The 17,575-nt window shown below is 47.4% G+C and overlaps 1 protein-coding gene across 3 annotated transcripts; it reads left to right on the top strand.

Moving 5' to 3' along the window:
• The first annotated feature begins 74 nt into the window (after window positions 1-74).
• On the top strand, window positions 75-17,515 carry LOC104554517 (C-signal-like). 3 transcript variants are annotated; one of them, XM_062013039.1, is made up of 8 exons: window positions 75-1,209; window positions 1,953-2,041; window positions 5,444-5,578; window positions 14,482-14,533; window positions 14,833-15,020; window positions 15,432-15,587; window positions 16,448-16,558; window positions 16,754-17,515. In XM_062013039.1, exons 1-8 carry the CDS (start codon window positions 1,194-1,196, stop codon window positions 16,865-16,867), a joined length of 861 nt encoding a protein of 286 aa, XP_061869023.1. In that variant the 5' UTR covers window positions 75-1,193; the 3' UTR covers window positions 16,868-17,515. The 3 variants fall into 3 exon arrangements, with proteins under 3 accessions (XP_061869023.1, XP_061869025.1, XP_061869024.1); XM_062013041.1 differs by lacking the exons at window positions 16,448-16,558; window positions 16,754-17,515 and adding an exon at window positions 15,776-16,430; XM_062013040.1 differs by lacking the exons at window positions 75-1,209; window positions 1,953-2,041; window positions 5,444-5,578 and adding an exon at window positions 6,842-7,104.
• The last annotated feature ends 60 nt before the right edge of the window (window positions 17,516-17,575 follow it).

The raw sequence follows: 17,575 nt of genomic DNA, 5'->3' as shown, positions 1-17,575 counted from the left end.
TTGTCAAATTTGGGAGTAATTTAAGACTAGCCTGAGTTGTTACACCCTGAATAGAGGTACAATGCTGGGCTCGTGCTGAGGGGCAGACTGGTGTCCTGTGTGAAACAGGGTGCAGCTGTCGAGCTTTTCAGGCTTGAGTAGATCTTACTAGAAACGTGGCTTGCTGTTTAAACATCCTCTGTCAGCTCCAGGGGAAATGAGATGCATGAGGGGCTTTGTGGTCAGTCTTCAGGTGTCTCTGTGACTTCTGATGCTGCTTTTCAATCCAGACCAATCTTATGGCAATTTGCTTCATTTTTAATATGGAGGCAAGGCAGCTGAGAGGGTTTGCAGTCAATCTCTAGTCAGCTTCCTGAGCTGGAGGTTGCATAGGATCATTCTCTATAATTACCTGTGGATGTATGTGTGAACTTGACTGATCTTTCTTTGAACTGAGTGGTGCATTTGACCTTTTGAGCTCCCTTGATACTCTGCGCCATAACAGGAGTTACTACTTCACACAAGAGTTACCTCTTTGAAATCCATCATTACTGGGTGACCTATGGGTCTCCTGTGCAGGGGGAGCACTGGTTATTTCCTGGCCACCTTGCTGTAGGAGTAGTTGGTTTGTAGTTCGTTTTCCATAGCTCTGATTACATCTCAACTGAGAAAACCCAATACATTGAGATAGGGAGGAGACAGAAGGAAAGCTTCTCAGCTTCAGCTGCTTCCACTGCTGGGGAACTGAAGTTAATCTGTTCTGAGTCAGCAAACTCTGCCTTGACCTATGCACACAGATGGAAACTAATTATTTAGCCCTTGGTATGCTAAATAACTGAGTAGGAGTCAAGGCAGCTTAGACATAATGGGATTTTTAAAAAGTAACTTCAGTTTGTTCAGATATGGATGACCTGAAGTAATAATGTTGCCTACAGTTCCCATTTTAAGTCTTCCTCATTCCTGCTCCCTGGATATTACTTGGAGCAGGTCACCCTCAGATCTCTAATCTCAGTTCTAAAAGGCAATCAGCGTTACCCTGTTTAATGACTTCATTCTGCTCTGGATCCTTCAGGAATTGCCTCTAGTCCAGTTCCTGAGGTAAGCAGCATGTTGGGAGGCAGGTTGCACGGCTGCAGCCTCCTCCAGGAGGAATTGCCTTAGTTCAGGCTCAGCTCTGGTAGCCACAGACGTGACCTTCCTCCAGTGTGAGCAGCATGGACAAGGGTAAAGGTAAGACCCAGCCCATGTACACTTTGCTACATGAACATAACGTCCCTTGGCAGAAGAATCACCACAAACTACTGTGCTTATGTACAGCACTGAATAAATAGTCCTTTGCTTTCTAGTACACTTGTTAAACTCCTCAGAGGAAAAACCAATGCAAACATATACACACTTTCTCCCTTTAAGTTGTTTGTTTCCAAAACTTGAGAGGAGTTTTATCCCAGGATTGAAAGACATCCTGTTCTAGGAGAGAACAATCTGTCTGAACCAGCAGCACCCAACACAGATAACTCCAGGGGGTGGGTTGGGGAGGTGGTTGGGGCAGCTGAAGGTATGGGAGGGAATGCTGAGGTGTGGGGAGACGTGCCCCTCACACAGGTGTCCCATCCTCACTGGTTGTACAGCATGGGGCAGGCACCTGGGGTTTATTTTGCTCAGGAAGTCAGATTAAGAGATACTGCATGTATTTGTTAATTGGGGAATTTCAAAGAGAGTAGTTTTTCAGTACTTAGTGTGCAGAGTGTATCTGTCATAGCTCCCAGGTTAGTAGCCCCTTCCAAATTTTACACCCCTTCCCTTGCATCATTCAGCCAACTCAAGTAGCACTAGAAAGAGAAGTAACTGTTTTGTTTTGGGGTTTGGGGGCGGGGGGTGGTGTTTGTTTTTCCTTTCATTTTTATAATAGATCTATGCCAGGGGCTTTTTTTAGGCCTCCAGGGACTTGTCTTCAACTTCTGTATACCCAACAGTTGCCATGTGCTTCAGACACCAGCTGAATGTTGTGAACAGCAATGGCTCTGGCTCTCTTCACTCGCACCACAGAGAACAAGCTGCACAGGTAAGGACTGTAGTTGGTCTCTGGGAGACTACAGAACCATGGTTCATGAGAATCTTACCACATGGGAAAAAATAAATGAGCTGTCAGTTCTTAGGGTGTGCAGATGTTTGAATCTGAAGGTTTTGGTGTGAGCTGACCTTGGAGAGCTGTTGAGACACCTTGGGGTAGTAAGTGCTGCTGACAGCAAGCAAGCCACAGGTCTCATTAATGGAGCTGACAGATCTTCTCTTTTCTTGGCACCAGTTTGCATTTGTTCACTGACTCTTTTGTGAGCAGGGTTCCTGTGGAAGGTGTCAAATAGATGTGGTTGGGCACAACACTGTAAAAGAGCCTGGGAAAGAGAAATGGGCCCAGGCTTTGGAGAAAAAGCTCAGAAATCCTGTGTTAAGCCATTTCTTTGTTCCTCACCTACGCCTGGTGCCCTCTTACAGCCCAACTTTTTGTGTCCTTATATCTGCTCAAGTGTCAGTTGCTTTTCCCAATGTTTCCTATAGAGCTGAAAGGAACAGGGCTGCTTTTTGTCTTACTGGAAAAACATCTTTCACCTGGAGGGTCATCTGATGGGGTAGCAACTGGAAACCACTGGTGTCTGGCAGAACTCTGATGGCTCATGTGAAATGATATGGGGAGACAGGCTGTACCCAAGCCCTGACTTACTATCACCCTTCCATTGCCAGGCAGGCAGTCCTGCATGTGAGCTGTGGGATGACTTGTCAGTCCTTGGCTGAAGAGCTTCTTCCTGAACCTTTTAGTTCTTTCCTAGTGTGCTGAGCTGCATATAGGATGAATGATGTGTAATCCTGCTCAGACCTTATTTACCAAAGGATCAACTGCTCTTTTCTAGTTGGGATTAGTGTTTCATCTACTGCATACTTCAGGAGGCTGGAGAAGTGGTGCAGGCCTGCATCATTCATATCCTTGAGTCCAGACCCAGTCCTTGTAGTCAGAAAATGAAAATCTCTGACCCAACTTGTTCCTCCAGCTGAAAGCTGTGCATTGTAGTTTCACTGTATTCATAGTCCTGACACCAAACTCTTTTTCTTCAGCTTCTCCCAACTACCAGCACTTGTGACTCTTACCACAGATCAGGCAACACAGGTTTGTTTCCAACCTCTGGTCCTATGGGTTAGAAACGGAGAGAATTTAAGTTTTCATTTTAGGAAAATGGGGAAAAAAATCCAGTTCTCATGGTAACAAATATTCCAAATTGCAGAAGTCTGTGTTACCAGGCAGAGCAAAGGGAAGACAAGGAGCTTTGGTTTACCTAAAATTGGAATAAGAACCAGGTTTTCTGTGTGTACATGCATATACAAGTCTCTGCTCCTAAGGCGAGTTATGGCTTCTGTTTTCTGAACACCTGCAGTCTGCAACATGGCTCTTGCTCAGGTTACCCCTCTGTGATCTCTGGATGTGGTGTTCATGTGCAGTCCCTTCTGCTTGACAAGAGGTGGTCTCACTGGCAGAAGCTTTGAAGGGACAGTGCTTACTGAAACCTCTGACTTGGAAGCTGCTGCTGCCTTGGCCAGGCTGTGGTTCTCTTTCCTCAGGTAAAGCCTTCTGCCTGCTCTGGCAACACAGCCTAATCTTCCTTCCTTCATGGTAAATAATCCTGTAGACTCTCTGGCTAAGGCTTCCTCACCAGTGGCCTCCCCAGCTGTAAATGCAGCGTGTGGGCAGAAGGTCCCACCTTTGGATCGGTGTTTGCTCCCCATCAGCAGAGGGTCCTGTTGCAAGTGAGAGCTGAAGGAATTGGTGCCTCAAATATTGAGTTTCTAAGCTCAGTGTGTGCCAGGCAGGTGGTGACCATGAGGGGAAGATCCTCTGGTTGGGTCAGACAAAGATGGCAAGCCAGTAGTTGACAAGATCAGAGGATAAACAACAAAGCCTGGAATTTTTGAGTGCAGATGGGGAAAGCAGGTTTCAATTCCTTGTTGGAAGGGAGGCTTTAATTGAGATTTACCAGAAGCTTGAGTGCAGATATTGTCTCCACACAGAGCTGGGCACTGGGCCCTTTACTCCTCTGGAAATTCAGTGTGGTGGGAAATGAGAGAGAGAGAGGTTCAGCTTCTGTCAGAAACTGTCTGCCTTCATTTCTGTGCTCACAGTGTATGCCTCTGGAGTCTGGCCAGATGTTTCGGAGTCCACTTACAATCTGATAGGGCTGGATCTGAATCATAGCTGAATGTTTTGTGCATCTCTGGAGAGTGGCTACTCTTTTTTTCCTTGTTTGATTTTAGCCTAGAGTCTACCCAAACAAAATTCTGCTGACCTGAAGGCTCTGAGCTGATGATCCAAAACCATTTCGTTAGGAGTGTCTGTTTTAAACCTAATTTTGTTTTCTTAGCTCACAATCACTAATAATAATTCAAGTTCCACAAACACTATAAATTATCCTGATACTCTGATATGTTCTTGGGTGGGAAAAGTGCCAGAGACCTGCATAAAACACCCCAAGCCAGCTTTTGCAGTGTGTCCTGCACAGACAGACCGAAGCCAAAGAGGAGCTGGATGACTGGAGCTCACTCAAATACAGAAATTGCAAAAGCAATTTAAGAGGTTTTTTTGTTAACTTAAAATAAAAGGAGTATTTTCCCCGTTGTCCTGCCAGGTTAACTCCTCTCCAAGGGCTGCCAGGCAACCCTTGTTTTTATTGTCTTTAAATGTGGGTGAGAAATTCCTAAGCAAAGCATTCCACTGGTGTATCCAACTCATCTCAGCCCTTATTAGACTGTGGTTAACTGTGCTGAAAGCTGGACCTGCCTTCAAGAGAGACAAAAGTCAGGAGGAACTAGTTTCTAGTAGTAAAAAGCCATGGTGAGCAGTAAGAGCTGGAAAGGGGGTAAGGTGATGTGACTGGGGCACTCACCACAGCCCCAGTAACGCACAGCAAAGGGGTTTGAGTGTGGGATGGAGACAATGGCCCCAGTTCCCAGCTGAGGTGTGAAGGTAACCCTGCACAGGAGGGAATGAGGCTGTGATGGTTTTCACCCAAAGGCCTGGCTGCTTGTCTGTAACTACACATGAGCAAGAAACCAGCTGAAAACCAAGGTGGCCATTTCCCCTTTTGTGTGAGTCAGCTGTTAGGCCAAAGGAACTGGGTGTTGGCCTCTATCTGTGGCCCAGTGGCCTCCAGACAAATCCTTTCACCTCTGTTCCCCAGCAGCGAGGCACGGACTGCTCCACTTGCTGCTCTCATTTTCAGAGCTAGCAGGGAAAGGAACAATTTATGATGGATATTGCCTTTATGGCTTGTTTGCAAAGTGCTGTGTGTGTGTTCAGGACACCATAAAAAGGCAGCGTAACGCACAATTAACCACCACGTACTTTGTCTGTAGAACTTTTGCAATGGGCAAACACTTGGTATCTGCTAAACCATGAACTGTTTCCTGTTTTAATTCTAAGACCTGGCTGAAGCATTTGGCTCAGAGGAAGCCCAGGACGACAGTGGCTGAAGGAGGAGAGCAGCCTGGGGCCTGCTCTGCGGAGAGACTTTCTGCACCAGAAATAACCATCACAGTCATGACTTTCTCCTCAAAGGTAACAAAAGCACTGATCAAGAAGCCCTGTCACCAGTCAGCTTTGCTTGCCATCACCTTTTGTGTCTAAGGGTCGATGAGAAATGGCTGTGTCAGCATCTTCCTCTCACCCTGGGAGTGTGACATGGATATTGAACCCTCTTTTGTGCTCTCCAGCAACAGACAATTCCACACCCTGGATCTTATTTGGAGTGGCTGCAGTTATTTAGAAATAAACCAGAAACAGGGCCCTGGGGCAGCCTCATTGTGGGTCTGGGCTTTTCCACAGCCTTTCCCTGAATCACCAACTCTTTTTATGCTTTTGTTTCTCAAGTACAAGGGCAGAGGCTATTCTTGACCCATATGAGGATGAAGTTAATGTTTAAAAGCTTGTTGATATTTTAATAAAGAAAATAAAGATCAGTATGGCACTAACATGTAATGAAAGCCTTTATACCCACACCACCCACCGCTGCCAGTTTTTGTGTGTGAGGGTGTGCAGATCAGGTTTAGACTATTTATCTGGGAAAGGAGGCACAAGCAGTGTGGGTGATAAGGGTGAGGATCAGCTAAAGCAAGGAAGCCTGGAGTGATTGCCAGGAACAGCTCCCTCACAATGCAGTAAAGACACCTTGATCTATGTGTCTGGCAGTAACCTGGGCAGCCCAGCAACTCTGGCTTTGCTTCTCACCTCTGCTTCGTCCTCCCCTCACAGCATTTGTATCCTTGCTGTTTTACTCACTCCTGTGTGCTGGGGATGGCGATTTCACTGTTGTCCAGTCGTGTGGGGATCAGGATTGTTGCTGGCAGAGCAGTCCTGGGCCGCCATCACAGCCGGGCCCGGGGTCTTTCCCTGTGAAAGGGTCATTTGTGTCCCTACAGGGTGAAGGGAGTTTGCTTGTGAGCAAGGAAAGAACAAATTCACCTTCCTCGCCGGGCAGCCGCGAGCCCAGAGGAGCCGCCTCCCTCAGGGCCGGCTGCAGGCCCGCCCCGGGACCTGCCCGAGGGCGGGAAACGAGCCCCGGGGCCGCGGCCGGGGGAGCTGAAGGGACGGGGGAGCTGAAGGAACGGGGGAGGCTCCCGGGAGGGCCGGGGGAGCTGAAGGGACGGGGGAGGCTCCCGGGAGGGCCGGGGGAGCTGAAGGAACGGGGGAGGCTCCCGGGAGGGCCGGGGGAGCTGAAGGGACGGGGGAGGCTCCCGGGAGGGCCGGGGGAGCTGAAGGGACGGGGGAGCTGAAGGGCCGGGGGAGGCTCCCGAGAGGGGCGGAGCGGGGCGGCGGCGGCGGCGGCTCCGAGCCGCGCAGGTTAAGAACCGCGTGAGGCGGCCCCGAGAGCAGAGCGAACGGAGCCGAACTGAGCCGAGCGTTGCCGAGCACAGCCGGACGGAGCCGAACCGAGCTGAGGCAGCATGGCCCAGCCGCGCTGCCGCTCCGTCCTCATCACCGGCTGCAGCCGAGGCATCGGGCTGGGGCTAGTGCGGGGGCTCGCAGTCGCCAGTCCCTCCCCGGACTTTGTCTTTGCGACCTGCCGCTACCCCGAGAAGGCGCAGGTGAGCGTGAGGGGATGCCGGGGGTCCGCGGGCCGGGAGGCTGCCAGCCGGCGGGAAGGCCGCGGCTCCTCCCGCAGCCCCTCGGTGCCGGCTGGGCTGGGCTGGGCTGGGCTGGGCTGGGGTAGCCCGGGGGCTGGCGAGGAGCCTGGCTGTGGATGCAGCCGGCGGGCTGTGCTGGCCCAGGGGCTGGCGAGGAGCCTGGCTGGGGATGTAGCCGGCGGGCAGTGCTAGCCCGGGGGCTGGTGAGGGGAGAGAAGGAAGGAGAAAGCGCTTCTGGAAGCCCTGAACAGGTCGAGCATCAGCCGCTTCAGCTGGTCTCTGAGTTTCTCGCTGGATTTGCAGCTGTATGTCCTGGTCAGCTCAGGTTTTGCACAGACCCGGGTAGTCCATCCCACAGAAGCCTTCCCGGTGAAACCCGTTACACCTTTCCTTGTCCCTTCTGTACGGTAGCTGCATTCCCTGAAGGAGGTGTGCCCTGTCTGTCTCTTTATGCTGGACTTTCGACAAGTGAGAAAGTCTAAATGAATGACAGATGCTCTTTTTAGTGCCCTTCTTGGCTGGGTAGGGACCAGAGCCTTCTGCTGAAAACAGTAGTTTTGTTGCATCTTGGTGGTGAATTCACTTGCAGCCCTTTGCCTGTTCAGCCAACGTTCCTCGCGCCACAGTAGAGCACTAATGTGTTTGGGCTCCTTCCCCATCCCTAGTGTTATAAATGACTGTCTGACAAATTAAAGGTACTCTCTGAGCTTTTGGGGGGCAAATTGATAATGAGGGCTATCAGTCTGCTTACTGTGTGGCCACTTGTTTTGTCTCTTGCATCTCTGCTCTGATCTTGACTCTCTTTAGTAAGGTGGAATGCTGCTAGGGCAGCACAGCAATACACACAGCTATTGCCCTCCTTCTTCCCTGGGAAGGCTCTAGTGCTCCAGAGCTGCAAGAATCTGAGCTCTCAACTCTGTGACTGTGTCAAATCTCTGTGTATTTGCCACAGGCATTCAGTAGGAGAATTGATACGTAAAGTCTTACTTCTGCATCTGCTGTGTTTGAAGCGTGGCCCAAGGCTGCCTTAGCAGAAGGCAAACAGAGTTTATATGTCTGTTCCCATAGGGTGGGTTTTATTTTCAGTGCAAACTGTGACTGCACCATGCTAGCAATAAACAATCTTTCTTTACTGTTTAGCTACACAAAAGCTTTAAAAGATTTGCTGAGACTCTTCAAAGATGATAGCGCAGGCTTGGCCAGGTGGCACCTGCAGCCTGGCCGTTCACTTCTCCAGTGGCAAGTGCTGCTCCACAGGTACTTACAAAGCTGCAAGAAGAGGTCTTACATCTTGTTTCTTGTTGTAAATCTCTCCAGCACAAAGGCACATTTAAGATATGTCTCAATCAAATTGCTGAGAAGCAGTCCAGCAAGACTGAAGGCTGGTGCACAGGCTGCCTTTCAGAGCCCCTGGCTCCTGCAGCCCCCCTCCTGGACAGGTATTCACTACCATTCTGTTGGCTCTTGCCTCCTGTTCCCAGATCTGGCATTTGTCCCAGATGTATTTCCTATTCACGATTGCACAACAGCTCCCTGCCGTAGTGCTACAGGAAACCAGCAGAGACATCTGACCTGTTGTTAGATCAAAATCTCCCAGCTTGGTTGTTTGTTCTAAAGCTGCTTTTGCTGGTGCTGAGGGAGATTCTCTTTCTCACCAACTGGCCCTTGTGTTCAGCAGTGATTTCCTGTTACAATGGCCTTGGATCAATTACATGGAGAAGTGAAATTGTTCCCTCAGTACGAAGAGCTGCCCAGGAAACGTTACACAGATGTATCTTTGCACAACTTGGCATCGCCAGGACTTAAAAATCTTGAGCAAAAAGGCTGGTAAACCTGTACAAGGAGGTGAAGTACCCTTCAAGTACTGGGAAGAGACTGGGTCACTTCTTGCTTGAGGTACTAGAAACTGGAAAGACTGCTGGCAGTCATGTCTCCTGTAGCCAAGAGCCACATTCCAGTAACCCCAAGTGGTGATTTGCAGGCCATGTGCATCCTAAGTTGTTGGGGTTTTTTTTTTAGCAGGGAGGGGGCAAGGTCTGTCCTTGGTGGATCAGGGTGGCTTTTTGTTCTTTGTAAGGACCTCTAGGCTGTGTGCTGTGCTTTGGCAGTACATCAGTAGAAACTCCTGCAGCCAGCTGAAAGCATATTTCTAACAGATGGGTTTGGAAACTTCACAAGGAAGGGAAATCTTTACTGAAGGTATGGTGGTAGTCTCACTAGTATTATCTGTCTCATCTGCAGTGAATAACGTTGGCACAAAGCTTTCTGACCTTCTGAGGTGTGATTCCACCATGCCACCAGTCCATCTATCTGGCAGAGGGCAAGCACAGTCGTGCTCGAGCCTCTAGCCATAGGAGTCTTAGCACCATGCACAACTATCTCACAGCTTGGATCCAATTTGGCAGTGTTGCCTGAGTGTGGTTTGGTAAGGAAAGCTTCCACGATTTTCTTTTCTTCTTTATTTTTCTTTCCCAGAGAGAAAACTTTACCTTCACTGACTTTTCCAGTCCAATCTTGGAAATGCAGAGTTCAGGTTCCTGCCCTGCCGAGGCTGCCACTGCAGACTTGTCATAATGCACACGAAAGTGGCTTTGTCCATCTGAGACCTGTTTGTTGACTGTTGCAGACTGGGCTGTAAAGTGGAGTGACTTGTACTTTGTCTGCACACCTGAGCTGTCAGTGCTTGCTTTGTCTCTTTGACAGTGATTCAAGTGGTATTTTGTTTCCTCCCACTTTGTTTTGTGGTAAGTGACCGTACGAAAAATCCTACTTAACATGAGTGTGCTGCCCCTCACCTCCTCGTCTGAATCGGAAGATGAACTTGGAGAACAGCAACTTTGGACAGCTCTCTCAAATTCTCCTCTCATCTGGTTTGGTAGAGTAGCATTTTCCTGTTGCAGAAAGCAAGGAGGGGGGAAAAAAAGGATGGGAATAGCTTAAATGAAAAGCCTTTTAAAAATCATCTTAAGGTTTTCAGAGGAAAAGTGACTGAAGACGTTGAGCTCCCAGCAAATCCAACACCTGTCTTGGAGGCAATAGTCAGCAGCAATTCCTCAGTATGAAAGTTCTCCAGAGGATCTGTATGCTGTTACACAGGTGACTGCATACTTTGGAGTTCTCCAAATGGTGGACAGTCAAGAGCCCCTCAAGACCTAACTTTAGTAAGAGATGCTGGAGGGGGGTCTGACTTTGCTTTCCTCTGCTGGCTGCAGAAAGCAGCTCCACTCCTGAGCCCTGGGATAATGCTGAACAGCTGCAAGGTTTTGCATGTGAGTCTGTGCTGGCAGGAGTTGTAATAACTCGAGTTCTTGTGCTGAATAGCTCCTAGGTGGCCTCCACAGAACATTTGCCTAACAAATGGGCTTTAGATCACACGATAACATGCAGCAGGCCTGCAGGCGCATCTAGATAACCGCTGCCCCTCCTTGAAAAGTACCATACTAGACTCCCTCAGCCACAGTTTGATTCTGATCTGCCTTTACTTGGGCTGCTCCAGCACTGAGAGTGGATACAGCTACAAATCTCTTGCAAAATAATCCTGATGTCCTGTCTTTCCACGCCAGGTGGGATCAGGGACCCTTCTGTAATTCTTACCCCACTCGTGCTTTTCTTGCTCTTTCTTCCTTCCCCCATCCTGCCTCCCCATAAAAGGGCCAAGATCTGACCTGAAGTCTAAGACTTACCTATTGATGAGCGTAGCCCCTGCTCTGACTTGCTGAGGTATGGAAGGAAGAGATGGCTTTCTGGGGAAGGGCCCAAAATGGCCGTGGGCTGTGCTGAATGTGAGACCTCAGGACAGAAGTATCTTCACGTTCCTCCTGCTCTCCCTGCAAGCCCAGGTGTGTTCCCAGGTGAACAAGAAAGTGTTCAGATGCTCGCTGCTCAAAAGTCCTCTACTAGGCTCTGGAAATCTTCCAGGGCTTAATGTGCTGTTTCCCTTCCTCTGAAGCAGAAGATAGCGTTATCAACAGTGCGGTGTCTGTTCCCTTGTCAGACACACAGCTCTCACCAACTGCTTCTGCACACTGTCTGGCTTTGCTTTTGTTTTTTTTCTTTGCTACATATTTTAGCCACGTGCTCTGCTGTTGGGAAGAGCAGCTGAGCAGTCTCTGGAGCAGTGCTCTAGCAAGATGTGTGTGTTAGATCAGGCAAAGGAGCGTTCTTGAAGTCTTTCTAATTTGGAGTTATTGTAGTGTTGGGTTGTTTTGTTTTGTTTTTTTTCTGGATGTGTTTGACACCTCCTCCAGCATTTAAGGCTTGGCTCTTCTTGAGTCGGAGAGGACTGGATTTGGGGCAGTCTGCAGCAGCTTGGTGTAAGTTCTTACACAAACAGTAAAGTGGCTGTCCACTGTGGTACCCAATAGCCCATCTCAGAGAGACACAGGCAAATATGAAACATCTTTGACTTTGTCCTGAGTGCAAGCAGGGTGATGTGAAAGGATACCCAAGTACCCTTTGCCTGACAAAGCTGCCCAAGGGCTATATTCACTTGCCTTGATTGCTTCCAACCCATGTAGTATGGCCAGGTCCTTTCCAAGAGTCATAACTGAAGTGAAGAATGCTTTCATAAAGAAGACAAAGTAAATCTTGCTAAATGACAAAGACAACATAACATTCCTGGCTGAAATGGAGCAATAAATATCTCATGTACTGATGGATCTGTATCTGGAGCCTTAAGCACCAGAGGATCTTGCTTAAATCAGAGTAAGCCGACGCTGTTAATCACAAGTGAAATCAGCAAGCAGGAAACAACAGATGCTAATCAGAGCTTAATTTTTTCTTGGAATCCTTAAGAGTTGGTTCTCAAGGGTAACTGTTAAGATGTGGAGCACTTCTGGAGCTACTGCTAAACACAGTATTAGGGGATTGTGTTGTGGGTCTTGTTTGTTGTAAATTATCACAGTATGCTAACTAAAAGTCACTTGGCCTGAGACATGACTTACTGCCTGTAAATGGAACTGTGTAAACTGAGATGAAAACAGCAGCTGCACTTGGAGCTGCAGTACCAATGAGTTCACTTATGTATGCATTGCCATTATGGACTGCTTTGGCTCTCTTAGACTCTGCTCCCAGATCTTATCTTCCTAGGGCTTTAACCTATTTGTCCTGGGTGCACTGCCTCAGCACTAGCCTGTTGGCAGGAAGAAAGTGAGCACGAATCTGGTACAAAAAACCCCTTTCAGATGACTTTGGTGGCTTAGGGGTGTGGGGAGGTTTTGGTTTTTTGTGTGTTTTTCTGGGGGGAGATTGTTCTCCCCCTGTTAAAAAACAACAAGGCATTTGGCAGATGATCACAGTGAGTTTCAGAAAAGCTTGTCCCTTCAGTGGGGAGTCAATAACTACTTTATACAGGCACTGCAGTCATATTTTCAGAGTTCTCTGGGCACAGGAGGCTTTTGATGTCTTTGACCAAAACTGCTTGGGATGGAGGAAACGAAGAAGCAGCAAACGTGGCTGGTGGCTCAAAATGGTTGTATCAGAGGCCATAAACTTGTCTCAGTCCTCCTTCTAGTCACAGCAGGGAAAAGAATAGGCTTTTCTGCAACTTCAGGCTTCCTAACTGGATTTTTCAGCTCTTGTTTATATCAGGTGGGGTAACATTCATGAAGACCAGAGCTGCCTAAGTTAGCTTTATGCCTGGAAGCTGCTGCTGAGAAACTTAAACCACTAAAGTGGGAGTCACTTGTTAACTAAGTAATTAACTAAATGGAAGGAAAAAACCCCACATTGCATTTTAAACCTGATTTGCATGCAGCAATTGTAATTTCATGCTGTTTATGTTCTGGACAATGTTTAATGTTACAGTATTTGGAGTTCTTAATTGAACATATTGCTTACCCACTTCAGAAGCCTCTCAGTTGCTGTCACTGCACAAAACATCTCTGGCCTTTTAGCAAAAGTCAGTAGCTTGTTTCTGTCAGAGACTAAAGCAGTCTGACTATAAATAAGTGAGCAAACCTCGAGGAGCCAGAGCACTTCTGGAGTTTGTTATCAAGCGATACTGTCAAACTAAAGTCCAGTGGACAGTCCAAAGCCACATAATTATTGCAGGCCTTGACATGGCAGAACTATTTCATGCCTGACTGCCAATAAACAAGATAGTGTGTTCTGTGTCTTTCATCTGTTGAAAACTGTCCCATTAAGCCCTATCCAAGGGAAGGAATATCATCTGGTTTGGTACATCTGACTTGTCCCCCTTCCTTCCCCCTCCCTTTAATAGCCTTCACTGCAGTTGTAGATTGTCCTCGGTGGGAGAAATTTCCTAAACAAGCCTGGAGAGAATCCTGCAGAGTGTGAACCCAGATAAAGGCTGTAATACATTATAGCTTGACAGAGGACATGGAGTCCCTAAGTGTCTCCAAGTGGCAAAGAAATGCTCTTTCAAAATCAGTCATCCTGACCCCTGTTTTCCCAAAGGGCTCCTAAGTACATGGGTTTGCTTGAGATGCAATGTTTGGCCCCAGTTGCTCAGTCTCCTAAACATGGCTGGGTGTATGTAACCCATCTGTTGCATTTGGCCACGCTTCCCACTTGGCTGCATGGCACAGAAACCTAAGTATTCCAGCTGGGCCTATAAATCCCATTTGGACACACTTTGTCCAGCAGCACCACCAGTGTAGTACTAAGTTCTCCAAGAACACTAATCATTCCTCTGCTGAGAGGTAGGAGACAGATGACTGAATTATAGCTATCTAGCAGAGACAGAATTGTCCTTGTGGGCAGTTGCTGTGTATGTAACTGTGTATGTGCTTTACCTTCAGCTACAAGAACTGAAGCTAATGAGAGTGCTGGAAGTCAGAATTTCCGTGGGAAAATTGCTAGGAAACTTTTCCTGCAAAGAACAATTCCAAATGGCTTCTGTCAAGCATTCCTGTGGCCCTGAGCTGACGTCCAGCATTCGCTGAGCTTCAGGAAAATCATGCTTTTCTTGTAGAAGTGGGGAATTAAGGGCTTGAATGCAGTCTGAGCACCAGGTCTGCTGTGGAAGTGGCAACGGTAGCTGCTTGGTCAAGGGCTTTTGGTTACCCTGCAAACACACCCTCGAGTTGCTCACTGAGAACTAACCCTGTAACCTGGCACGCTGGTATCTTGACTAAGCATGTGAAGGGTCCATTTTCTTGGAGCAGTCGATCTTGGCCTCAGGAAAGCTGCTCAGCAGGTTGGAAAACAAGGTCCTTCAGTCCAGCTATGAAAGTAAATGGCTGTTACAATTCTGGAGGAAGAGATCTCAAGTTGTTTTATGTAATAGCCATAGATACAAACACACACACATATATATATGTGTATATATAAAAGGTAACCCTATTAGGGTTTGGTAACCCTGTTTCTTCTTCCTAGGAACTCCAGCAGCTTAGCAAGCAATACAGCAATGTCAAGCTCCTTCAACTGGGTGAGTAAAGGGCATGTACAGAAGTGTGTTCAACTAAGTCAGGTGAGTGCATCTTAAGAAACTGGTCTCCTAGGTAATCAGCAGCTGTACATGACATCCAGCAGCTGAAAACAATCATTCTCATCTGAAGATAACATTGGAGAAACATAATCTGTGTGAAGTCTTCTGTGCATTATCATCTCTGTGTGCTGCCTCAATGTCCCCATTCAGATTAACTGGCTTTGGTTTAGCATGTGTTGTTGGCATTTGAACCACACAGGTCACTGTTCACTGTGGCTGTTCTTGGCTTGTCTGTGCAGATGTGGTCTGTGAAAACAGCATCAAGAAAGTAGTCAAGGAAGTGGAAGAAATCGTGGGAGACAAAGGTCTGAACTGCCTCATTAACAATGCTGGCATCAACGTGCTTGCTTCCTTGGAAGAAGTTACAGCAGAGACAATGCTCACCATTTATGAAACCAATACAGTTGCCCAGCTGATGGTCACCAAGGTAAGAACTGGGAGGAATGTGCTGAATCTATAGTGCTATAAGATGCTTTTCCACTGGTGAGCTGGGCATATAACCCATTTTTCACCTTGGAGCCGCACAGGCACAGGTCTGATATCAAACTGCATGCCTAGAGAGCAGCAAGAGCTCCTTTTTATCAAGAGTCTTTATTGAAATCCACCTGGTGTGAGGTCACTTCAGTGGATAGGTTGGGCTAGGAGGTGGGCAGAAGAGACAAAGTCCTTGCTACTTAGAGCTGGCTGTGGTCAGCTTGTCCGGAGAACCATCACCCATCTGTGCTGGTGGCATAGAGTTGTGCTGCATTTCTTCATAGAGCAAAACCTGAGAGTCTGACTTGCCTTGGAGGAGGCAAGAGCAAGCCGAGCAAATTAAACCAAACTCTTGTTTTCACAGGCATTTCTACCCCTTCTGAGGAAGGCAGCCCAGCTGAGCACAGGAATGGGCTGCCATAGAGCTGCTATTATCAATATGTCCTCTCTTGCTGCCTCCATGCAACTTGTCCAGGCAAACGAGATGTTCCTCAAGGTCTACCCTTACAGGATAGCAAAGGTTTGTAGGCTTCCCTGGGCTGTGCTCCTGGCCTGGAGTCAGAGACCACTCCAAGCTGAAGCTGATGGTGTGAGGTGTGCAGCACCTCTTCGGTTAGGCTGACATGGGAACTGTTCTTGTTCTTCATGTGGGTGGAAATGAGATCTGTGACTACTGTACATCTTGAGCAAACATGCCAACTTCTTCAGAACAGGCTCACTACTGCTTCATCACTGCTCTGATCTAGATCCATTTCAGAGGGACTTGGCATTCAGGGAAGAACTGATGCTATCAAATGTGTGTCCCATTAGCTGTGTTCATCTCCAGACACCAAGCAAGATAGCAGACATGAAACTCAGCAAAAGGTGTGCTGATCTGTACATGGTAGTGCTAGTTAGTGAGAGGTGGAGTTTTCAGTTTTGTCACATCCAGGAACTGAGTTTGTACAAACAGTTGAGATTAGACATACAGTTTCTCCTACACCACCTACTCCAAAGCTGTTAATATGCTTGTTTTCCCTGTTCAGAAGTAAAAACATGAATGTTTGTGTAGTGATTATTGCAGAACAACAGTCCTTATGTCAATAGTGCTTTCCCCACAGCTCCTTAGGAATTTTAAATGCTGCTTTATCTTCCATCATAACTTAGTTTAATCTTTGGTCAGCAAGATTATGGCAATAGAGCTTCCACAATGCTTCTCTCAACAGATATCCCTGAGAGTGAAGCCACAGTAAGTCTTAATAGGTTACTGTGATACTGTTACTGCCCTTTCATTTGTCAAGAGACAACATGGTGGAAGGGAGGTGCCAGTTATCTTGGCTTTAAGGTCTTGCTCAAGGTCTGTAAAACTATCACACTAACACATGTTTTCACCTCTTGCAGACTGCACTGAACATGATCACCAGGTGTCTTGCTGCAGACTTGAAGTCAGATGGAATTCTCTGCATTTCCTTGCATCCTGGCTGGCTTCAGACAGACATGGGTGGAAACATGGTAAGTGACATCTCAGACAGTGTCCAAGTATGACCCCCTTTTTGTCTCAGTCCCCAGGGTACACTTGCATGTGCTGCAGAGGCACACCATGAAACATGAAAATACATCCCACTTCATTCTAGTAACTCTTTTTAATGCATTTGATTCTCTTCTGTAGCATAGTCCCAGTAATAACTGAAGCTTGGCTTGCTCTAGGCTCCCATGCAGGTGCAAGAGGCTATCCCAGGTATTCTCTCCGTTTTGGACCGTCTTGGTGAAAAAGAAAATGGTTCCTTCCTGGACTGGCAAGGGGAAACTCTGCCCTGGTAGAAGTGCACAGTATGCTACAGAAACAGCATGTCGGTCACTATTTAACTTGTGCCACTGATGTTTGTGTCTCTAGGGTTTTTCTTAGATGCTTGTTGAAGTAGCCAGTCTGATATTCAGCCTCTCTCTAGGTGTATTTGGAAAGTGAGGTGGCTGACTCTCTTACTTGGTATTGTTACTGCTCTGTTCTAATGCTTCCTGCAAACACTACTGTGCTCTCAGTGATGGCTATCTCTTGGAACCATCTAAATTAGATGAAAAACTGCAAGTTAAATCCAGGGGCTGGTTCCTCTTCACTTCCAAAACCAAGGTGGGCCTCTCGTTCTCTGCAGAAGTCAATGACCTGACCTCAGAGTAAGGCAGGTGCAGGCTGTCAGATTCCAGTACATTCAGTCTGCTGGAGACATGTCTCTGGGGAAGGACCTTCAGTTACCTTCACTCCTAACCGAGCCAAGGCTGAATTTGTCCAGGTCTAAACTATGTGTATTTGGTACTTTTGTAAGTTCTTCAGCAACCTGAGTGTCCCCAGGATGACAGCACACACCAGGCACTTGCTTTGTTCCCAGTGACTAACATCCTGATATGGGGGTGGGAATGTTGTTTTGTACATAAACTTCTAAAGTGTCTTCAATAAAGTCTGGTTTAAACAAATAGTCTGTTTAACTTAATTGGTATTTTAATTAACTACTTTAATTTCTCTCTATATAGATT

This window comes from Colius striatus, chromosome 21 (assembly GCF_028858725.1).
Source record: "Colius striatus isolate bColStr4 chromosome 21, bColStr4.1.hap1, whole genome shotgun sequence".
In the NCBI taxonomy this organism is placed as follows: Eukaryota; Metazoa; Chordata; class Aves; order Coliiformes; family Coliidae; genus Colius; species Colius striatus.
This window is presented reverse-complemented; position numbering and strand designations above follow the sequence as displayed.

Coding starts and splice junctions, on each gene's coding strand:
- LOC104554517 (XM_062013039.1), top strand. Junction 15,021..15,431: donor CCCAGCTGATGGTCACCAAG/GTAAGAACTGGG, acceptor TTGTTTTCACAG/GCATTTCTACCCCTTCTGAG. Junction 15,588..16,447: donor ACCCTTACAGGATAGCAAAG/GTTTGTAGGCTT, acceptor CACCTCTTGCAG/ACTGCACTGAACATGATCAC.